General features: G+C 44.6%; 1 protein-coding gene across 2 annotated transcripts in view; it reads left to right on the forward strand.

Annotated features, from left to right (window-relative positions):
• Positions 1 to 22762, forward strand: part of EPHA3 (EPH receptor A3) — a 351028-nt gene that overhangs the window by 34858 nt on the left and 293408 nt on the right. For both annotated transcript variants that reach the window (XM_083171936.1, XM_083171937.1), the window contains exon 2: positions 11271 to 11335. In XM_083171936.1, the coding sequence (XP_083028062.1) occupies positions 11271 to 11335 (65 nt within the window). The remainder of the gene's footprint in view (positions 1 to 11270; positions 11336 to 22762) is intronic.

Genomic DNA, 22762 nt, shown 5'->3' on the forward strand with positions numbered 1-22762 from the left:
CTAATACATAGTTGGAATCTGGAGTGCGGGACCCCCCAAAAAGCCAGCAAAAGCGAGTCACCAATTTATTTATTTATTAACAGTTTCTTTTATAGCGCACACAAATTACGGAGTGCTTTACAGAGCATAGTTATGAGCAAAAACACATAACGAATTACGGTACTTATGTAATATCTGGGCTCCCGTTTTTCCTATGAGACCGCGTCCCCTCACGGGGCTCGCTGCGCTCGCCACGCTTCGGGCACGGTGGCTCGCTGCGCTCGCCACACTATATAAAATCAACTCCATGCGTAGTTGGATAATAGGGGTATGAAAAAATGGGGTGCATTTAACATGGGAGCCCAGATAATACATAAGTACCCAAATTACATTACAAGACAATTTAGGACAAGTACATGGTTAATATGGATAGTTGCATCAGGGGAAAGGACACTGAAACAATCATCAGGGTGGCAGTGGTTTATATATTCTAAGAAAGGCACATGAAGAGAGAGGGCTCTGCTCGTGAGAGCTTACAATGAGCAGCAAGGTGTTAGTGTGATACTAAGAAGGAAGCAGAACCTAGGGATTAAAAGGTGTTACAAAACTGAGAGTGCTGGAAATATTAGTGGAAAATAAATAGTGCTAAATAAATGTTATGGTGTACCACCCCAAGGCAACTCAGCCACAACAACCCAAGGGGAGCCACATCCTAAATAGATCCCTAAAGGTCCATACACACTGGGTGACTATGCCCAGCGTGTATGGACAGCATACACACTGAGCTGCTATCCCCCTGCCCAGTGCCGCCAGCGGGGAGGGGGGACAGCTTGGCATAGCGCTTGTCCTCAAAGGTGCTCATTTGCTGCTATTACCAGCAGATGAACGGTTTTCCCGGCGATGATGCGGGAGTGCGCAGCACTCATCCCCGGGGCCTACACACTGGGAGGCTTTGAGCTGAAAGCCGATCAAAGTAGCTGTTTTGAGCGGCTTTCAGACTAACAAAACTAGTGTGTATGGGCCTTAAGACTAGCAAGCTTTGTACATTTTTACCTTCATTGTGCCTTCAGTTTGCAGTCTGTGGATACCAAGGACCAAACTGGTAAAACATTCAGATCAAGTGGGCGGAGTGTTACGCTACACCTGAAGGTTGGGAATCCTTCAAGTTAGAGTAGCACCCTGCCTACCTGATCTGAATGTTTTTGTTTTTTTTACCGGTTTGGTCCCTATTTTTTCACTTGTGTGCTGTCCTGTGGTGACTGGCTTTTGCCGGCTTTTTTGGGGGACCCGCACCCCAGATTCAAACTTAGCATTAGGGACCCACCAGAGATACGTGGTCACCTTGATGCTGGGTGGTAGCAAATATTTATTGGCCAATGAATATACTAAGAACCTCTATTATTGATTAATAATGTGTAGTGTGCATCGCACACTACACATGGCAGTCACATGATATTCCAGGTGTTTTTTGTCTGTAGTGCTGGCTGCTGCAAAACATTGGAGAGTTACAGATTGAGCCTTCTTCAACTAGCCTTCTCTGGAGAGCGATGGTGGCTCATCAAGGCTTATTATAATCTATTGTTCTCAGCTGCAATACAATACATAGAACAATACAGAAGGGGATTAGTAGAGGATTAAGTCCGACAGCTCTGGTTTACTTAATCCTATTATCGGGCTAGTTGAGGATGGCTCTAGCTGTAAGTATATGTATACCCTCTATTATAGATGTGCCAGTGTCCCAGAATGTCTAGGTGACTCCTGAATTTCCAGAAGCTCTCCGTGATTCCAGGGAACCCTCCTAGATCCTGCCTCCTCCAATAATGGCCTAGCAGATGAGCTAAGTACTAATATAGTACATAGAAAGCATTGTTTTAATTTGATGGAGTAAGTGGTCTCTTTTCAGTTGCAAATCTAGATAGAGTGTTTCTAGGAAATGAAATATTGAAAACACAGGCAATTAAATTCACAGAAATAGAAATATACCTGCTAATTACAATGATCAGGGCTTAATTCTAGTTTTACCGTAGTCGTGTGAAAGATTTGTTACATTGGTAAAAGCTGAAGAAAATGATTTTCATTCTAGAAAAACACCCATTATAGTAGTCAGCCAATTATTTCTTCTGCTTACATTATGTAATGGGAAAGGGGATACCCGATACATCTTTATATTGCAATTTTATATTACTGTAATTTCAGGTCAGAAAAAAGAAAAGATTCAAAAAGTAAACAGACATTCGGCCAAAAATGCATTGGTTTGTGTTCCGTAGCTGACAGTTTGCCATTGACTAAACACACCCTTATGGGAAAAAAATGGTCTTGATCAGCACTAACAATACAGACTTCAATGTGTTGCTATTATTGGCTGTCTCTGCAGTGTCTGAACAGTGCTTAGTGCATTGTGATAAGTCCTTAAGAAGTATTTTGCTTGGAGCTGCTGCCTTGCGTTGAAAAACTATTGAAGATCTAATACTAACGGGAGCTTCTCTTCAATAACAGCCTGTATTTTAAAGGGAATACAGTATATCCCATTTCTAAAATTCCTAACCTGGGACCCAGATTAGGAAGTAGCTATAAAATGCATCCTTATTACGCTTTCTTAAAAATGAATAATGTTACAGTTGACTATAAATAAATGTTGCTGTATTAAAAATGTCATACTTAAGGTACTAGGCACGTGTACAAAATAATATTAACATACCGTCAGATTAATATTTAGCTTATACCAGGGTTGCCGACTTTGAGGCTGCCCTCTCCGGGGCTATGCAAATATGTGAACGAGTGGGCGTGGCCAATACTATTGCATCATCATTGCCATGTAGCCGCTGTGTAATACTGGTATTACAGTCATTACATGATGACACAATTTGCGTCATCTGGTCCCCACAGACCCCCCGAGAGGGAGGCTGCCGCCATTCCGGGCAAGGGGGGGGGAGGGGTCAGGCATGATTTTCGGGAGCCATTAAGTCTCAACAGACAGCGCTACCTCTGTGGGTACTGTGACGGCACATGTAACAACATCTCCACAGCCGTAATCCATGCCCTGCAATGTTTATTCTTTACATCTTCCGCATGTTGTTTCTTCTTATTTTGTGTGTACTGTTTAAGCTTATGTACTTTGTAAAGTATTGCGGAATCCTTCTAAGGCCATACAAATGGTTGGTAGTAGATTGTGCAGTAGGCCTCAGACAATGGCCTCCACTGAGTATGTCTGAATTATTATTGGAAATATTATTTTTAGTCAGAGTTCAGATGTCGGTATTCAACCTTGTAGAGGACAAGAAGATAACATAATGGTAAATGAGCATTATTTACTCTCCTGGAACATCTTGGAGGTTACTGAGGGGCAAATGTATTAGGTCTGTGAAGTGATAAAGCGGTTATAAAGGGGAAGGTGTTGATTTGCTGGTGCCTTATCACCTTCCACTTTATCACTACTTTGTCATTTTACCAGGATTACTACATCTGCCCCTTGAATCTCAAATCTCTCTCCTGCCTCCGGGAGGAGCATTATCAACTGTAAAGGTGGTCATACGCTACTGCGAATCCCCCCTGCAGTGTATGGCCAGCCGATCCCCCTTGAGCTGCCCCAGACCTTCCCAGGTAGCAGAATCACATGCGGCCATTTGACATGTGATGTATCGCATGTGACCCGTTCCAAGGAGAGGGACCGAGTCGGAGGTTCGACGTAAATCAGGTCTGACCTCCAACACCCTATTTCTCGTCCCAATCCGTCAGAATCAGATGATATGTGGCCAAATCAGACTAGTGTATGGGGGCAGTTTCCTATGAACTTGAATTTGCCACAGAACTGTCTGATAGATTTGTGTTGTGCATTTATTACTCTGTGTTATAACAAACTTTGGATAATGCAATCATGGTTCCCTGCTTCTATGAAATGTAGGGCTAAACAGTATTTAGCTGCTGATTTTATAAACATCTTGTAAACCACAACAGAGAATGAGAAATGTGCTGCTGTTTATGTCACAATATCCCTTGTTGCTCATTTTGGCTGCATTAGCATACCGCATTTCAAGCTGGTCTGGCATCTAAAGAATATTTGAAGTTTAGACCCATGTTTACATGCTTGGAATTATTAATAGTATTAACTTTTATTGATACTTAAAAAAAATACTCACAATTTATATGACAAGTAATATCCACTATGAGGTATAGACAATTATGTACCAGGAGAGAACATAGATACTGAATTGTAGCTGATGTCTTTATGTAGAGAGACAAATGTATCATCTTGGCGGTTATACAGTATGCTCACATTTTCTGCGCTGCATTAGAACAATGCCAGAGACAATATGATTGGTCAAGGGCATTACTACCATAAGTGCAGGGAGTGCCGCTGCAATGGGGCCCAGAGCAGAGAGGGGTTGATACATAAGGGCCCTTACATACTTTTGTTATGGGGCCTAGAAATATCAAGTCACGCCCCTGTAATTGGTTGTTATGGTTACAGCACTGTGCGCACAGTTGTGTGCTCATGGAGTTGTAAATGTCTTCACACTTCCCAGGGGAAGATTTATCAAACCAACTACAAGATTGAAGCTTTCATCATCTTGTACATTGAATATAGTGATAGAAATAATGGGATTAGCAGTAGCTGTGTGGAACAGTTCTCTTCTTGAGAAGGTTTGAGAAAGAAGATTGAGATATTAGAGGCCATAGGACATATCCTCCCAGATCATGCCTGATCCACAAGCGAGATGTATTGACGCATTATTGCTGCAAGCTCCTCTTGGTGAACCAGGTCTGGTGAGACTGCTAGCATTGGGTCTGTTTTGCAGAAAATGTGTCTTTTTAGTAATATGATGTGACTGAAGGTGCTTGAGAGCAGGGCCCTCATACCTTTGACTAACTGTAAATACCCACTTTTGTGCATCTGGCCCAGTATGTGTATTCTCTACCAGATGGCCGTTTCAAATTACCCAAAGTACCAAAATGAGTGATATCGCTCATTATATCACCTAGTGTGTATTGGATCGGGTGGGAGCACATTGTTCTGGTGTGTACCTGGCCTAACCGAAAGCAGCCCCACATGCTGTGAACACCAAGCCTACTCTTGTCCTGAGTGCGGGAAGGATAGTCATGGCAACAGCTTGTAGTTTAGGCAGTAGTATTAAACTAAACTGGTCACTTACCTCTATGACTATGTCCCTATAGAGAGAGCCTTGGTTAGGATGCCTTCTAAGCATGACCAGCTTTTTGTCTTGCACAAAGAAGGTTCCGGCATGCACACATTACAACAGATTATCGCATCTGCCATGTGTGATATCTAGTGCATACCCTCCAAAATCTGAAGGTCAGAAACCGGTGCACATTCGGAAAGGGAGAGTGACCAAATGGGCATGGTCAAGGGAAATGGGGGTGTGACCAAGTCCACTTTCCGAATGTGTATTGGTGTCAGATCACATCATATACCTGGGGCCCCAGGGTGAGCTGGGTATCCTGTTAGCGGCACTCACCCACTTTCTGTCCCCCCTGGGGCCTCCTCAGCCGCCCATCACCTCAATTCCTGTAACTGCGGCGCCTGTGCTGTGTGGTGTGCACTCGCTTTGCCTTCCCCCGGGAACTGAGACGAGGTGTAGGGGTTCCAGGGAGGAATCACTGAGCAGGGGGAGGAGGACCCACTGAGTGCCCCTGCGGTGCACCCCAGGAAATGTAATCTTGGCAGGCCACTCACACTCCCCGAAGAGCAGGCGGCAGTGTAACAGTACAAAACTACAATTCCCAGAGAACGGAGGAGCCGCCTATCAAAAACTGGTACAATCGGTACAGTTAGATTTAGCCGGTACAGACCATTACTGTACCGGCTAATTCGGTACAGTTGGAGGGTATGCCAGTGCAGCTTCAGAGTGGTCCTGACCAAAGACCTTTGATACAGTCTAATGAAAATGTGATAATGTTGTTATGATGATTGCATTTGTACAGTATGTCGGAATTTCTAATGACATTAGCACAATTCTTCTCCGAGGGGAGAAGCTGCATACAATCTCCCCTGAACCGCCTGGAACCTCCCCGGGCGGCAGGATCGCATACAGCTTTGCAAGCTGCTCAGTAAATCAATTGAAATGGGTGCTCTATACAGTATTTTTAATACAGTGGGCCGGCAAATCAATTTGTAAAATTTCGGTTGTACTACTGTAATTGACAAAATACTTTACATGATCAGCAAGACAGCGCCGCTCATTTATAAATCTAGGTTATCTGAACATATGCGCTTTGCCTTTTTGGGATGAAAGTGGAATTGATCCTACAAGGTAAATAGATGTCTGGATGTGTTCTGGCTGAGGAAACAGCGCGTGTATAGAAAGCACAGCGAATAAGACGTCAGCGGGCTCAGTATGGCAGCTGTGTGATAAGTGGTAAAGTCTCCTCTCTTTCCGTTCGCTCCCCTCATGATGTATATTGATTGTATACACAGCCTACATGTCCCACTAATGGAAATGAGCCCAGCCATTGATTCCTCTGACAAAGGAGGGGGGATTGTGTGTGTTTTATCTGAATGATTGTTGTTCTGTACCCTCGCTGAGCAGCGCTACTGATACCGGGATATTATTGATTTTCCTGTTTGTTTCAGATATTTGTGTTTAGAGATTATTGAACAAGTAAATCACTTGTTTCATTCCTGTGTCTACAGAACCTCAGGACTTTAAATGGAAACACACAGGAAAAAGTTTATTTTAGCAAAAGGATGTAATTGTTTTTACTTTCTATGGTAAAGATGATATTTACTATAATATATTATTTTATCTTTTGCCTGATTATATTAAGTTAAGCATACAGTATGTAATGGTCTAATACAGGGGTTCTCAAACTTGGTCCGCAGGACTCAACACAGTTCACAGGTCACCCGGCAGGTGCACAGGTGCATTCATTACTCATTGATACATTTTAAAAGATCCACAGGTGGAGATAATTATTTCACTTGTAATTCTGAGAAGAGACCTGCAAAACGTGCAATGTGTGTGGTCCTGAGGACCGAGTTTGAGAACATGTGGTCTAATATCTCCTTCACCCACTGGGAGGAAAGTCAACGATTGTCCATATTTTCCACAAACAATACCATATTTCAGACATGTCCTAGTTAACTTTATTCCCCTGTGAGGGCAGTTACCCAGCAACTCAAGAAAACAACAATCTCAACGTATGTCAGAAACAGCCATGTTTGATATTTTGCGGTAACCATCAGTGGCGGCTCCAGTGTAGGGGCTGCTGCACAGTTTCAATTTTAATAGGGGAGTCACACCAACTGCCATTCCAAATAGACTCACTGGCAGTTGGTGTTGCTCCCCTATTTGAATTTTGGTCTGTGCTGCAGCCCCACCCCTAAGGCCACCACTGATAACTAGTGTTAACACCTATGGTTTTGGGGAGTGATAAAAGGGGGTGTGGTTTAGCCTTGAAAGACATGCTTTGAGTAAAGGGACATGGCCTCTGGTCAGGTTCCCCCATACCTAGCATGCAGACTGAACTGCTCAGTCACGCCTCAACACTGTCGGACCAGCCCATCTGGCCTTTGGCCCTTCTGGCATTTTCCAGAATTGCCAGATTGCCAGTCTGCCCTTGGGTTTACCAGTATAACTAGAACCTAAGTACCGTATATACTCGAGTATAAGCCGAGTTTTTCAGCCCTTTTTATTTGCTGAAAAACCCCCACTCGGCTTATACTCGAGTCAGTGGCTTTAATACTGTAGCCGCGGCTTAGGGAAGATGGCCGCGGCTACAGAAACATGGCCGCCGGCCTCCTGCATTGAGGACATGTATGGTGCAGGAGGCCTGGCCATTACAGAGCAGAGGACGGCATCGGCGCGACGAAGTCAGCGGCTGCCGCCGCGCACCCCCCTCCCCACGTGGAGCCTGTCAGCGGCACCCTCTACCTCCCTCTTGAGCACTGCGACCAGGGCAGCGGCAGCGGCGAGCAGGGCAGCGGCGGACACACCAGGAGGACAGCGGCGGCTGTGCACCCTCCTCCCCCCGCCTCTCTGTGGAGCCAGACAGCGCGGCAGCTGCAACCCCCCAGTACAGGGGATGGAGGTCAGTCACACTTTAAGTGAGGCTAAAAGGCTTGTGGCGTTTTACACCAGTGTCCCTATTGACATTAATGCCAGGTGGTTGCTGTCATGTAATGTGGGTTTGGAGCCAGTGCTTGGAGATGGGATCATCTCTCAGTGCTGGCTATGTCATTGGTGAGAATGGGCCCCGGGTTGCTGTGACCCGGGTCACCCATTTACACTGCACCGTGCGCTGGATTGAACAATGCCTGTGGTGTCCCATGCAGGGGGAGAAGCCTGAGGTGTCCTGTTATTATGTAGGGGGAGCAGCCTGTGGTGTCCTGTTATTATGTAGGGGCAGCAGCCTGTGGTGTCCTGTTATTATGTAGGGGGAGCAGCCTGTGGTGTCCTTGTATTATGTAGGGGGAGCAGCCTGTGGTGTCCTTGTATTATTATACAGGGGACTTTACCAGTAGCTGCTGCATTTTCCACCCTCGGCTTATACTCGGGTCACTAAGTTTTCCCAGTTTTTTTAGGTAAAATTAGGTGCCTCGGCTTATATTCGGATCGGCTTATACTCGAGTATATACGGTATGGTAGGTAAGCACAATTTACTGAATTTAATACTTCTTGTTGGATTTCTTAAGAAGAAACTTAGGGGGGTATTGAATAGATAAGTGCCGATATTTCCCGAGAGGTCAGATCCGTTTTGTCGGAAACGGACACGGATTGTCAAATTCACAGCCGTTTTCCGACAACATTGAATACCGACCTTCGATGTACTGTCGGATCAAACGAAAAAGGGCCGTTATTCTGACTGTCGGGACGTTCCAACAGATGGGATACCATATTGAATACCCCCCTTTGTCTATTTAATTCTCTTGGGCTCTGAGTTTCAAGAAGGTGCGGCTTTTATTGCCATTAAAAACTGTAAGGCAGATATGTTTGACGCCAATGGGTGACAAGCCTAATACCCATCAGCTGTATATTAGCATGTTTATAGTATAGCAAATACATTTTTTTGTTATTGTTTATATTTTTTTTAAAAGATAATGTTTAATATTCAATAAAAGTCTAGAATTCTCATGTTCTTTTTTCATATGGGGCCTAACTCACTGCTGTTATCGCACAAAGGGAGCGATTTCGTTTCTTTTGAATATGTCCATGTCTGTGTTTGTGTTCAGACTCCACGCAGAAAGTCACAGTTGCAATTGTAGACACAAGAGGCCAAAAGTAATAGCCTCCGAGTACGGAGGCAGCGCAGGATGCAGTGCGGGGGCAGTCATTTACAAGGCAAAATCATTCCCTGTAAATGACTGCCCCTTTAAAAAATACCTCAGAGTTGGGCCGTCATCCCGCACGGCCTCCAAACTCGGAGGCTATTACATTCAGAGGCTATTACATATTTCAAAATGTACAAGGCAATTCCTGGGCAGCAATAAAGAGGTGACATGTATGGAATTGGTCTGCTTTTTTGAGAGTATCATGGGAGTCTCGTGGGCCATACTTTGGAGAATCTACACCTGCCATAATGCTAGTAGAAGATTATTTGGTGCACAAACGGCATTTCATCATCTAATGATGCTGATATTGGGTATCTCAGGTCTTGCACATACGGACCCATGGATGTATAACATGGGAAGAGCCTTTACAGGTATTACCATACAGACTGGACTGCAGCAAAAGTCACGGCACAGTGACAGTCAGAATCCAGTCCTTTAAGTGTAGATGTTCGTTAAATAAGAAAATGTAATTCTTTCCAAACACACCGCAGAAATATGGGCGATGGGACTGTATGCTGGTTCCTTAGTATGAATTCCACCCATTTTAAAACAATGTGAAGTTCCTGGATTTATGCTTTATTCTGCTTCCCCTCAAATTGTGGTTATCCCCATGTTACAGTCTCTGAAAGATATTGTCAACTGTTGGCAGGTTGTTCTGGCCCAGGCCCCGTCTTAGGCAGTTGTTCCTCGCCCCTGTCAATTCACACAGACTTTTATTATGAATACAACCCACGCACGCAAGTCACAGGAGGCTGGGATAGAGGCGAGGGGGCAGTGGCCAGGATGATGCAATCCAGCAAGAACTCGCAAAATGGGTAGCTGGTTTGGGAAGAGATGTTGGGAGACTTGTCTACCCTTCTGGTGCCTCATACATCAGAATCAGGTCCAGAGTGTTTTTTCGTTCTGTACAGTATGTGGTGTATGCATCCCTGTGTAGCCTTTTCCATTCTTGTAGACAATGCCCCTTCATCGCTCCATATGAAGGGGCCATAGCGATATCAATGCGCTGCCCTGCAATTAATATGCAGTTTGCTGGATAAATCTATCGTCGCTGATGTCAGGGTTCTGACAGATTACTCAGCAGACATGCTCAGAACCCATTTCTGGGGCTGTCCCACAGCTGTGCATAGAGAGGCATCCCGGAGGGAGGTAACACCTCCCAATGGGACTGCCTTGAGTGACTGGCAGGTCGGACTTCCAATAGGAGTCACTGCCAGTCCCAGTGAAGCCAGAGCAGTCTCGCAGACTGAGTGGCAGATTTTACCTGGGGGGAGGGGGGGGCTCCATAGGTAAAAACCGCCACTGCATCTATGACACCAATGGTAGGGTCAGAGTTCTTACCAACTGTCATTATTATTACATGCCAACGTGATGACATCCTTGTTGTCACTCTTCAGCTTTAGGTAGATTGACAGACAGACAGATAGAAAGATGCATTAGAAGTTCAAAACAACAATAAAATACAAACTAAGGTTGCCATTATTATCACCCATTATGGCAGTAGGCACTGGGTAAATTCTTATTGAGCAGGGCCCAACATTATCTAAGTTATCATCAAGGTATAAACACTTGAAGTATTTTGTTGGACATTGCGTTCCAGTCTTCCCATTCTGCCAATAATGTTAGGTCAGTGAAGGAATGATATATCAAATGTGCTTTAAGACCCCTGGATAGGGTACAAGACATGCTTAAAAGAGAACTTCATGGTTTATCTAATTAATAGTTTTACCCTCCTTATCTGTTAATAATTTAGGCTAAGATTCCTCCCTAGAAGACGTTGACTGTTTGTTTTCAGAACTCCCGAGTCCTTTGTAGCGCTGTTGTCTTAGCGTAAATAAATCCGGCTGTTTGAATTGTCTGTTCCTTGTTCTGACCCACAAGACCACCTGAATAAAGGAATCCGTTTGTGGGATGACAAATAAACACCGCCTTGTAGGTTAACTGGACACAGACTGATATCTCATTCCATCCTCCTTATTTATTTTTATTTTCTCTTCTTTTGTAGTTAATCTGTTGGATTCAAAAGCAATTCAAGGGGAGCTGGGCTGGATCTCCTACCCGTCACATGGGGTGAGTTTACTAGACTGTGAAATGGGAAAATGCTGTTTCAGAACAATATGCTATTTGACGACTGTTTCCTTTTTCATGGTACGCTGAAGAATTGCTAAGCTTCTCCCAGACGTCAAGAGGACAAATATATTCAACTCGGAGAGATGGTTTGGGTTTTATTTCTACAGTACCTTGTAGAACACATCTTCTGTCATATACAGAGTATAGGGGAAAAATTATCATTTAACCCTCAATCAACTAACATTTACAGGGTTAAGATTAAAAAAAAAAATGGATTGGAAACAGTTTATTACTTTACAATGGACTTGATATCTACCCCCACAAAAGTTTGTTTATATAGAAGGAACAGTTTGTAATTAATTGTGTATCCTTCTCCCTGATGCGTTATTGGTATTGGGCTTAATTTATGAACTAGTAATAAATCTTTATGCGCCTCTTTTATCTCCATGTGAAAAGGAAATCCTGCTACAATACAGAATCTAAATTATTAAATACTTTCCATTTTCAGGTACTGTCAACCCTTTGGGCTATTTCACACGCTCCGGCTCCTGCCGGACAGTGAGACCCCGCGCGGCGAAAAGACATGCCGCACACTGTAGTTAATAATGGACACAATTGTGTCCATTCACACGGGGCAGCCACGGCCCGGCCGCCCGGTTGCAGACGGATCCCACCACTGGGAGGGACGTCTTCCGGGCTGTGGCCATCCCCACCATTCTAAGCTCCTGAGTGCGGGACGGTTTCTTGGCCGTGCGGGGTTTCGCCGCCCGGCAGGAGCCGGAGCGTGTGAAATAGCCCTTTGAGTGTCAACGTTGCTGTGAACCATCCTCAATATATCCGCTAAAAATGCCAGCGTCGCTCACGGCGAATCTTCTTTTAGTATTAATGAATAAAAATACAGCCAGGTCAATTCATTGTAGTTTAATAAAATTTTGCACCCCAAAAAAAGGAACAGTTGTTGTGAGCGGCGCTGGCATTTTTTAACGTATATTCTTTAGGGTCTCTCGCGCCAACGTTGGCACTCAAAGGGTTAATAAAGTCCCGGTTTTCTTGGCGTTTCTCACACCGATTTTGCCAAATTTCCTTGGCGTTCAATGGGTTAATGCTTTGATTACATAGGTGCCCTCTGTAACTTTTACCAAATGCAGTTTTCAGACTGATTTGTTCCTTCGATGCTCTTCACACAAGTCTTTATATCATCTCACCCCTGTTGTCTAAATTTGTAGTCCTTTTGTCCAAACAAAACGCGACCTGCGCATACACAGACACCTTCTGCCTTTGGCCTTTGTGTCGTAGGTAAGGGGCAGCACAATGAATGCCTTTAGATGATATACAAACGTTGCTGAAAAACACAGACAATAACAAAAAAAACATTCTAAACCAGGCATGTCCAAACTGTGGCCCTCCAGCTGTTGTGAAACACATCCCATCATGCCTTGAAACAGTTTTGCTATTAGGGAATGCTAAAACTATGGAAAGGCATGCTGGGATGTGTAGTTTCACAACAGCCGGAGGGCCACAGTTAGGACATGCCTGCTCTAAACTATGTTCTAAGTAAAAGTTACATATGAAATGTGTTGTGCGAAGGTGGAACCCCTCCTTAATTCATTGTGACAGCCCCCCCTTTGAAAGTAACAATCACTTGACTACTAAGCCCTTGTTGGAAACCTCAGTGAAGTCTGTCAGGCTTCCGCGTGTTCATTTTGAAGCACAAGACGTCTAGATCGCAACTGGAGGCGTTCAGACAAATATGTCACATCTTTGTTCTTCTATTAAAAATACACTGCAATTTCACACCACCAAATCCGAATCCACTCATTACCAAAAGGCTTAATCCAGCTGTGTTTCTGCAGCATTAACCGCATACTTGGCACTTGACCTAAAATTCTCAGATATGTGCTTGGCTCTCATAATGATACCCACCATCTTTCAAGTCGGTCTTAAACTAGTGTCATTTTCCCGAGCCTTGCGAAAGTCTCTAGAGCAAATTGTTGACGTTACCATTGAAAGCTAGTAACGGAAATGTAAGTATGAAAGCAGATTAGTAAATGTACATGTTGGTGTCTGACAGCTCGCAGCTCTGTGTTTAGGTTCTGAATCACACCTCTGAAACCTATTTCTTTATCATGTCTGGACGCTGACGTGTTGCTGATCACCATTGTCCTGTCACCTATACACTGTGATGGCAGCCACAAACTGAAGCTATGGGAAATTTATTATGTTACATATTATAATACAGGTTGAGTATCCCTAATCCATATATCCAAAAACCAAATGTTTTTTCAGAATATTTCTGGTCCCCCCCCCCCTGCCCCTTTTTTCATACTTCCCTTGTCCCCCGGTGTCCACGGCAGGCTCCAGGAGAGTCTTCAGTTGCATCTCCGGTCCCAGGGGTGCATTGTGCCAGTGACATAGCGGGCACGGCGGTGACGTCACCGCCGTGCGCGTGCACTCGCGCAATGTACCCCTGGGACCGCTGAAGAGGATCCTGAAGGCCGCCGTGGATGCCGGAGGACCATACGTACCTGGTATGTTTTTTAAAAAAAAAAAAATATTCCAAAAAACAGAAAAATCCCTTATCCAAACTCCTTGTGGTCTAGAGCATTTCGGATAAATGTAAATTACATAAGTATTAAAATAATTATAAACCTAGTTACAGAACACAGTATGAAGCCGATCCTGTGCGACTTGACTTGTGCTGAGCGTCTCTTTATTTTTTTTCGCTCAAGCCTGCATCTTAGTCGCATTGCAAGGAGACAAAAACGCTTCATGAGACTGCACTGATTAATAGACATGTGACACTTGTGTGCAAATGAGTCTACACGTATACTTTAGAGCAGAGAAGGGAAAGGGGGGACATGATAGAAACTTTCAAATATATCAAGGGCTTTAACAAGGTACAGGTGGGAGACATTCTTCGCAGGAAGAGGAGCAACAGAACACGAGGACATGCACTGAAACTAGAGGGAGGATGATTCAGGGGAAATGTGAGGAAGAATTTTTTCACAGAAAGAGTAGTAGATAAGTGGAATAGCCTCCCAACAGAGGTGGTAGACGCAAATACAGTAGTACAATTTAAACATGCTTGGGATAAGCATATTGATATCCTTACAAAAAAATAAGGATCAAATATGGTTTGAGGTAACATGTTTAAAAAAAAAGGGCAGACTAGATGGGCCAAGTGGTTCTTATCTGCCGTCAAATTCTATGTTTCTATGTTTACAATGCAGAGGCTGTGGCTTGTTATCTCTCCACGTTCCCGGTGGGGAATGTCTCATTAGGCACGTGAGGCTCATGCCTAGGGGCAACACTTGTCGGGGGGAGGCATGTTTGCATTAGAACCGTCTGAAATGTACCATCTTGAATGCAGTGTATATGTGTAGAACATGCATATACTGCCCATGTAAGCTGCCCTACTAAGTAAATATGTATACATATAGTAATTAAAGATAAGAAATGCCCTGAAGACGGGGCTTATTTCATCAAAACAATTATGGATATTTATTATTAGATGCTCCCCTGGTCCAGAACACTGGTGTAAAACATTTTGCTTAAATTCAGTGCAGGACAATAGTATTATGATGGGGTGCAAATGCCCCTGTGCTTTACCTGCCCCCCTGGACTGAGCACATGGCCTCATAACTAATCAACCCCGGGATGGACAGGCGGGTCCATTCCATTAACTCAGCTTACTAGCTGCTTCTCAGAGCATCTTACAGACACTCCACAGCACTTGGAGAAAAGACTGAGGGGTGAATTTATGAAGCTTGGAGAAGTGTTATCTATCCCCATAAAGAACGTTATGAGCAAGGTGATAATGGTTCAGCCAATCAGCTCTTACCTGTCAATTTACATATTGTAGCTGATTGGCTGAACCATTATCACCTTGCTCATAACGTTCTTTATGGGGATAGATAACACTTCTCCAAGCTTCATAAATTCACCCCACAGAGAGGTTTATTTACTAAGATGGGAGTTCTATTTAAGATGGGATGTTGCTATAGGCAACCAATCCAATTCTAGCTATTATTTTATAGAAGGTGCTAAATAAATAAGAATTAGATTCTGATTGGTTTCTATGGACAATATCCCATCTTTAATAGTACTCCTGTCTTACTAAATAAACCCCAGCGACGGGTGGGAGCGGCATGCGGCTGAGGGTAGATACGGCTGGGATCGCTCCACCCCCTGCTGTCCCTCCCACTCTCGTTATGGCCGTGTGTGTGTATATGTATGTATGTGCGTGTGTGTGTGTGTACATATATATATATATATATATATATATATATGACACTCATTACATGTATACAATCTCAGTCACCGTAACTCTATCCTTGCCTGCAATGTGAGTGCTTTATATCACAGGTACTTAATATATCTGTAATCGAAATGTCTGCTTCTCCTGGCACACCTCCCTGCTGACAGCACGCCAAACCTTCTAGAATAGCATTGTCTAATCTAGCAATTGTTGTTTTCTCTGCAAATAAAAAAAAAAAGGTTCAGAATGTACTTTGATTTCTAGACAGCAGTTAAAAGTCCTGGAAGTATTTAAAAGACGATGAAAGGAAAGAAGAAGCTTCCAGGTGCCGCTGACATGTTATATCCTTCAATCCAATAGAAATGTATATGTGTGCACATTCAGTACAACTGGGCCAGGTTTATCCTCCCAGACAAGAGCAAAGTCCCTGTATATATGTCTGCAGCAGAGGGAGCGGACGCTGTACATTGCTAACTTCCCCACTCCGCCTCCTGCAGTCATGATCGTCTTCTCTCTTATTGTTTCGGATGTATTTGTTATTTTGTTGTTTCTTATACATTAAGGGCCTGATTCAGATCTGCTCGCTAGGCTGGAATAATAATTTGGGTACTTGTTTCCTAGCACAGCGCCCATCTCGTTGATTGTATGCCTTAACTTTAAGGTTCTTAAGGCATACAATCAACGCGATGGACCCGATTTTCTGTCAATCACCAGCTAATTTGGCGGTGAAAGAGAAAATCGCGTTGATCGCGGCCCTTAATAAGGGGCCGCGATGCGACCGACGCAATTAACGCGATTTTTCCATAGACTTTAATGTTAAATTATTTTTAAAGTGAAAATCGGGTTGATCGCGTTGGTATCGGGCCATTATAATGGCCCGCGATGCGATCAACGCGATTTTACATAGGTGACAATGTGAAACGGGCCAATATGGCCAATTTCACATTGAATATAGTTGTAAAGTATGTTTAATGCCCCCGTCATTATTAACGCCACCCCGCTATTGACGCCAACCCGAAGCTTGACGAGCGCAGCGAGCCCACGAGGGGCGGCGGTACGCGTCCTCCGACCTTTTCATACCCCTACTATCCACGTCGGCTTGGAGTCAATTTAATAAAGTGTGGCGAGCGCAGCGAGCCCCACAAGGGGACGCGTATACCTGTGAAGTTATGCGTGTGCGCTCGCCACGCTTCGGGCTCGGTGGCTCGCTGCGCTCGCCACACTTTAGAAAATCAACTCCACGCCGACGTGGATAGTGGGGGTATGAAAAGGTCGGAGGACGAGTACCGCCGTCCCTCGCGGGCTCGCTGCGCTCGCCACGCTTCGGGTTGGCGTCAATAGCGGGGTGGCGTTAACAATGGGGGGGGGGGGCATTTCAAACATGATGGGGGGTTTTGGTATTAAAATGGGGGGTTTTGGGGCTTTTTACATTGAAATAAATGTAAAATCGGGTCTCAGGGACCATTTTACATTGATTCCAATGTAAAAATTGACGCAATTTTTCCGACCCGATGGATACAATCAAAATCGGGGGCGCCGTGCTATGAAACAAGTACCATAATTTGATGGTTGGCCACTAGCGAATGATTTTTCCTCTGTCCCAGGACTACTTTTCTGCTGCGCACTGATCTCAGATTTCTCAGATGGACACATTCACAGATGGACTGTGTGCACAAACTCACATCTATTGGAGTTGATCCTGTAATGCTGTTTGCTACAGGTGTTTGTGCTTACACCAGTGGTTCCTAACCTGTGTGCCTAGGCACACTGTGGTGCCTCAGGACACTTACAGGGACAGGCAGGGGCAAACGCAGGATTTTCAGAAGGGGGTTTCCATAGGGGCGAAGCACGGAGATAGACACTTAGGTGACCCAGTATATGCCGGGTCAGTTAAAGTATTATAGATTGACCAAATGTATATAAATAATAATAATAAATATATATATATTTATATATACACACACACATATAAATATAACAACAGTGTAGACCCCTGGGCATAGCAATGTATTGGGGCACCTACTGATCCTCCAGCGGTAGGTGTGGGGGAAGCTTTGATGTCCCGCGGGTGGTAGGGGGTATTATATCAACCGCTCAGCATGTAGGGCCTGGATCAGTAATTTCCACTTATTACCCCTTTACTGTACAGATGGTGGGAGATGGGGTGGGAGAAGGGGGCATTGGGCTGAATTAAGGGGCCCTGATACATAACTTCCAGGGTTATACAGGATGTTTAATATAAAGAGGAGGGGTGTATAGTGGAGTGGGCTTATTATTCATAATTTTCTGGTGGGAGGACAGCTTGCTTGACTGCAGATATCTCCAGTTCCCGGAAATAGATTTCTTAGATTTTAATGGAATTAAAAACTAGAGAATCCCACCTACCAAATGCTATTGGGTACTAGGGGATCAGAGTTCAGGAGGCAGAGCAATCTGCCAATGAGAAAATAAAACTACATACCAGGTGTGTGGAGCTGGAGCAGTAACCAGCTGCTGGAAGGCTGATGTCTCTGGTTCTGGGAACAGTAAAGACAAGCTGCTAGTGTCCATCAAAGGGGAAGAGTCCCAGCTTTTGGAATATATCCTCAAAAAAACTCTAAGTCAGACAGAACCTGAAATATCTGACTGAGAAGAGCAATTAACAGGCTTGGATGGGGACCACTACTTTGAAGTCAGATATCTCCTGTTCCCAAGGGCCGATTTTTAAAATTCTTGTACCCATGGAAAGAGGGGACCCTTAGCTTTAAGGCTAAGGTCCTTAGACTCCTGGGGGGTTTTCTGGGTACTCATGCGCTACTGACAGGGGTGCCTTGGGTTGGTGGACGAGGATCAATTCATATTAGTTATGTGCAATGTAATAGGCAAAACCAGGGTTGCCTAACCTTCCGGATTCTGCCACACCCTCCGGAACTCCCCTGCAGCTGCCCGGCCGCATTGTTGAATTACCGCGATTCGTGGCTATTCCCCGGGAGGGTGGGGCTAACTATGGAAATAGCGCCATTTAGTCCCGTCCCTCCGCGAGGCCCTGCAAATCGGGGGGGGGGAGTTCCAGTGCTGGGGGGGCGGGGCTTGATGCCATCTACATCAGGCCCCGCCCCCACACGTGATGCCTACAGACTCCTCTCCGGGCTCCGGGAGAGGAGAAATTAAAGGTAGGCAAGTATAGGCAAAACCAGTGCTGGTGGCAGCCAATCATAACATATGTGGACAAACAGGAGCAAATCCTGCCCCTCACCACATATCTGTGACATATAAACACAATGTACTTACTATTATATTTTTTCCTGACTTTCTCAATAAGAAACATTTGACTTAGGGGTGCCTTGAAAATATTTTGATGCTCTAGGGTGCCGTGAATCAAAAAAGTTTGGGAACCACTGGCTTACACTATTATTTACCCAAATAAAATAAAAAATCAGAGCACTGGCTGTATGTTGCTATACATGTCCTTTGCTCTCAGCATATACAAAAGCGGATTTCCAGCATCAACTTTGAGAAAGATCAGTTTTGCGGTTTAAAAATGGGAACTTAACGCTCAATTAAATTAGGTGGGATTTTGCAAAAGCAATTTAATCATGAGATGCACCTATATCGCACAAATGCATGCAGCCACTAAATGGCAGATCCAAGTCGCAGCAAGGGTGTGTGACGTCTACAAAATGTGATCTACATGAAATACATGAAAAAGTGGGGAAGCCATTCTGGACCCCAGTGAAGAGGCAGATGTTGCAGCAAGACCATACGCAGAAGGAAAGTGCTGGAGGCTAAGAATGAAAAATGATAGCAACTCAAGCAAGTGTTTTTGGGCAGTGCCGGCTCCTACCTTTTTCAGGGAGAGGGGCTGCCTCTGGTGGCAGACCCCCCCCCCTCCCCCTGTCACCGCTGCCTTCAGGTCCCCGGCACCTGTCCTTTGATGACAGGCGCCGGGACTGGCGCATGCACAGTACAAACATCTGTACTGCGCATATGGCCAGCTTCTATAGGCTGCTTCGGCAGTCAACAGCTCAAAAAACAGTGAAAAACCCCATGTCGTCCTTTTGACTGTCAACCTAGACACTGTCGAACTAATGACCTGTCGAACTTACAACCTGTTGAACTAATGACCTTTCGACCCAGAACCATGTCGACCTAGACCCATGGCGACCTTTTCCCATGTCGACCTAATGGTGTCGACCTAATGACTGTCGACCATCATGCTGTAGACCAAATGACCGTATCCCAATTGCGCTGGGGGGCGTGCATTCACCGAGGCGGTGTTACAATGACTATCAGCTTACCGAGTCAATTAGAATCATGGCCATAATTCATTGGTAATTTCAGGTACAGTATTCTATATCTAACTTAGAACGTCTGGTCACTCACAACAAAAAAAGCATTCTTATTCTTACATGTCAGCTTCTCTCTTCAAAGACTAAAACATGTTCTTTAGCCAAATTTTTGGTCTTTTGATCCACGGCTAAATGTACCACTGCAACCACAGTTATCAGAGTATAGCAAAATAGGCCAGGAGTTGTTGGCAGCTTGTCGAAATTGCTTTGTGCATTAACAGATCTGTTGCCATGAAGGATAAGCATACTACAGAGTGCTAGACATGAATTAATATCAGTTATTCCAGCATTACATTGTGAATATGAATTCATTCATTTTGATTGCGGTTATGAATTGTCTGTATTCCTTTAGTACATGCATAATGCCGCACTGGGGGACATTCACAGCCCTTGTCTGCACTGATAACAGGCGCACCTCATTTTTCAACCATCTCATAAAAAAGTTGCCATAGTTGATAAGTTTAGAATAACATAGGAGCGGGATAAAATGATTTGGGGATCACTGTATAAAAAAGGCTATATACAGTGGGATTCCGACTGTCAGAACGTCCCGACAGTCTGAATCATGGGCCGTTTTCTTTCCGTAGGACTGTAAATCGACAGCCGGAATTTAGTGTTCCAGAACGGCCATTGTTGAAAAACAGCCATGAATTCGACAATCTGTGTCGGTTTCCAACAAAACAGATCCGACTTGTTTTACAGTCGGATCTGTTTTGTCTGAAATGGACTTCAATGCTGTTGGTAACGGCAGCATTGAATAGGCTAGTGTCAATATTTCCGCTGGCGGAAATAGCGACCGGGATTGAATGCCCCCTAAATCCTCCTCACCTTTTTGAGGTGAAGTACCACCAGTGACCACTAGAGGCCACTCGACAGACCAAAATGATCCTTAACAGAAAGTGAAACCAAAATGATCTGTTTCAAACTTCATGGATATGGACAGAGGGAGCTGACAAGACAGAGATTGGAGGTGGGAGCAGATAGGGACTAATCCGTAATTTTAATGGGCTTTTAAATAGAGAACCGCAACCCCCCATCCCCCCCCCCCCCCTCCGTGCCATTTTTCCTAATCTAAAAGGAGGACGAATGTCATCTTCCCACTGTCGGACTCTCGCGAGATCGGGACTCTATACAAGTACCGGTGATCAGCACCATCTTCATTCCCGCAGTTGATTTCTGACAGTATGAACGTGTTCGTGCTGTCTGCTGAGAGGGGCCTGCTATGGGGGAAACTACTATAGGGACACTACTAAGGGGGTGACTAAAAAGGGAGCAATATTATGGGGGCACTACTAAGGGGGCTGTGGCCCATGACTAAGGGGGTGGGTACTATATGGGGACTGCTGTGAGGGACCACTAAAAGGGGACAACTAAGGGGCTCTGAAAAAAATCACATAAAAAAAATATTTTAATTATTTTTACTGGAGAGCTGCCCTGTGTGCCATATCAGTACAGCAGTGCTGCTACCGCGTGTTATATCAGTCCAGGGGAGCTGCTCTGTGTGCCTTATCAGACCAGGGGAGTTGCCCTATTTTTTTAATTAAAAGTAGAAAAGGTTTATTTTCTTTTACTGCAAGGGTGCTGTTAAGTGTACTGTATCAGTCCAGATGTGCCGCCATGTGTGCCGTATAATTCCAGGGGTGTCTCCATGTGTTCCCTATAATTCAGGGGGTTCCGCCATGTGTGCTGCATAATTCCAGGGGTGCCACCGTGTGTGCCGTATAAGTCCTTTTTTTTTTTTTATTAAAAGAAAAAAAAGTTTTCATTCTTTTACTGCAAGGGTGCTGTTAGGTTTGCGGTATCAGTCCAGGTGTGCTGCTGAGTGTGCAGTATCAGTCCAGGTGGGCTGCTGAGTGTGCAGTATCAGTCCAGGTGTGCTGCTGAGTGTGCAGTATCAGTCCAGGGGTGCTGCCTTGGGCATAGCTACAGTCGGTGTAGGGGGTGTGGTTGCTAAGTGACCAATGCCATAACACGGCATGTACATTGAAGTACCCGCGACTCTACATATTGGCCCTCATTGTCATTTAAACCAGTGTGTTTGCACGGGTGACCTATGTTTAAGGTCTGCGTATGCCCATATTCTCATATGCGGATGCGCAGGGCTTCTGTGACTTGCATAGTTGGCGTGACGCTTGCATGGAGGGATGCGGGATGGTGGCGGCCAGGGGGCGTCTGCATGCGAATGCCCTGCGTTTCCTGTGCATACCCACGAAAAACGGCGGGCGCGCCCAGGAAACCGCCGGGTATCCCCATGCAAACGCAGGCGTCCACCTACATTTTGGGGGCGGGTTGCCGACGTCACCGGACAGCAGGGTACAAATCATTTGATGATCGCCAACCATCGAATGATTGCGGCATTATAAGTCTCACTAAGCAGCAAAATACCGATGCTTTGCCGGCCAACATGAATGACCCCCATTGTGCCAAATTCATGTATTGTATGGACACATAGAAAATCTGCATTTTATTTTGCATCCAGATTTTGCAGAATGAGTTAAAGGATCTCGATTCAAATTTATTGGCTCACGTTGTGGCTGCAATATCACCCACCTCTAAGATAATACTGTTTTACGCGTGCAACTTCCCAGACATATTACCCAGTAATGAATTGCCCGCATTTTTTTACAGCACAATTACGAGACATTCATATCAAAATGATACAAAGCTTTCAAAATGTATACAAAATCCCCTCCAAAACAAATGAATAATCTGGGAATACGTCCAACGCTGAATTTTGACAACTTTTATCTTGTTGATACATTGTTCTGTATTATTCTGCCAGCAGTGGGAGTCTAATACTGTAGTATGTTTTGCCAGATTTAGCTGTTATTTTATTACTAT

The sequence above is a fragment of the Crinia signifera genome, chromosome 2 (genome assembly GCF_055691185.1).
Source record: "Crinia signifera chromosome 2, ASM5569118v1, whole genome shotgun sequence".
In the NCBI taxonomy this organism is placed as follows: Eukaryota; Metazoa; Chordata; class Amphibia; order Anura; family Myobatrachidae; genus Crinia; species Crinia signifera.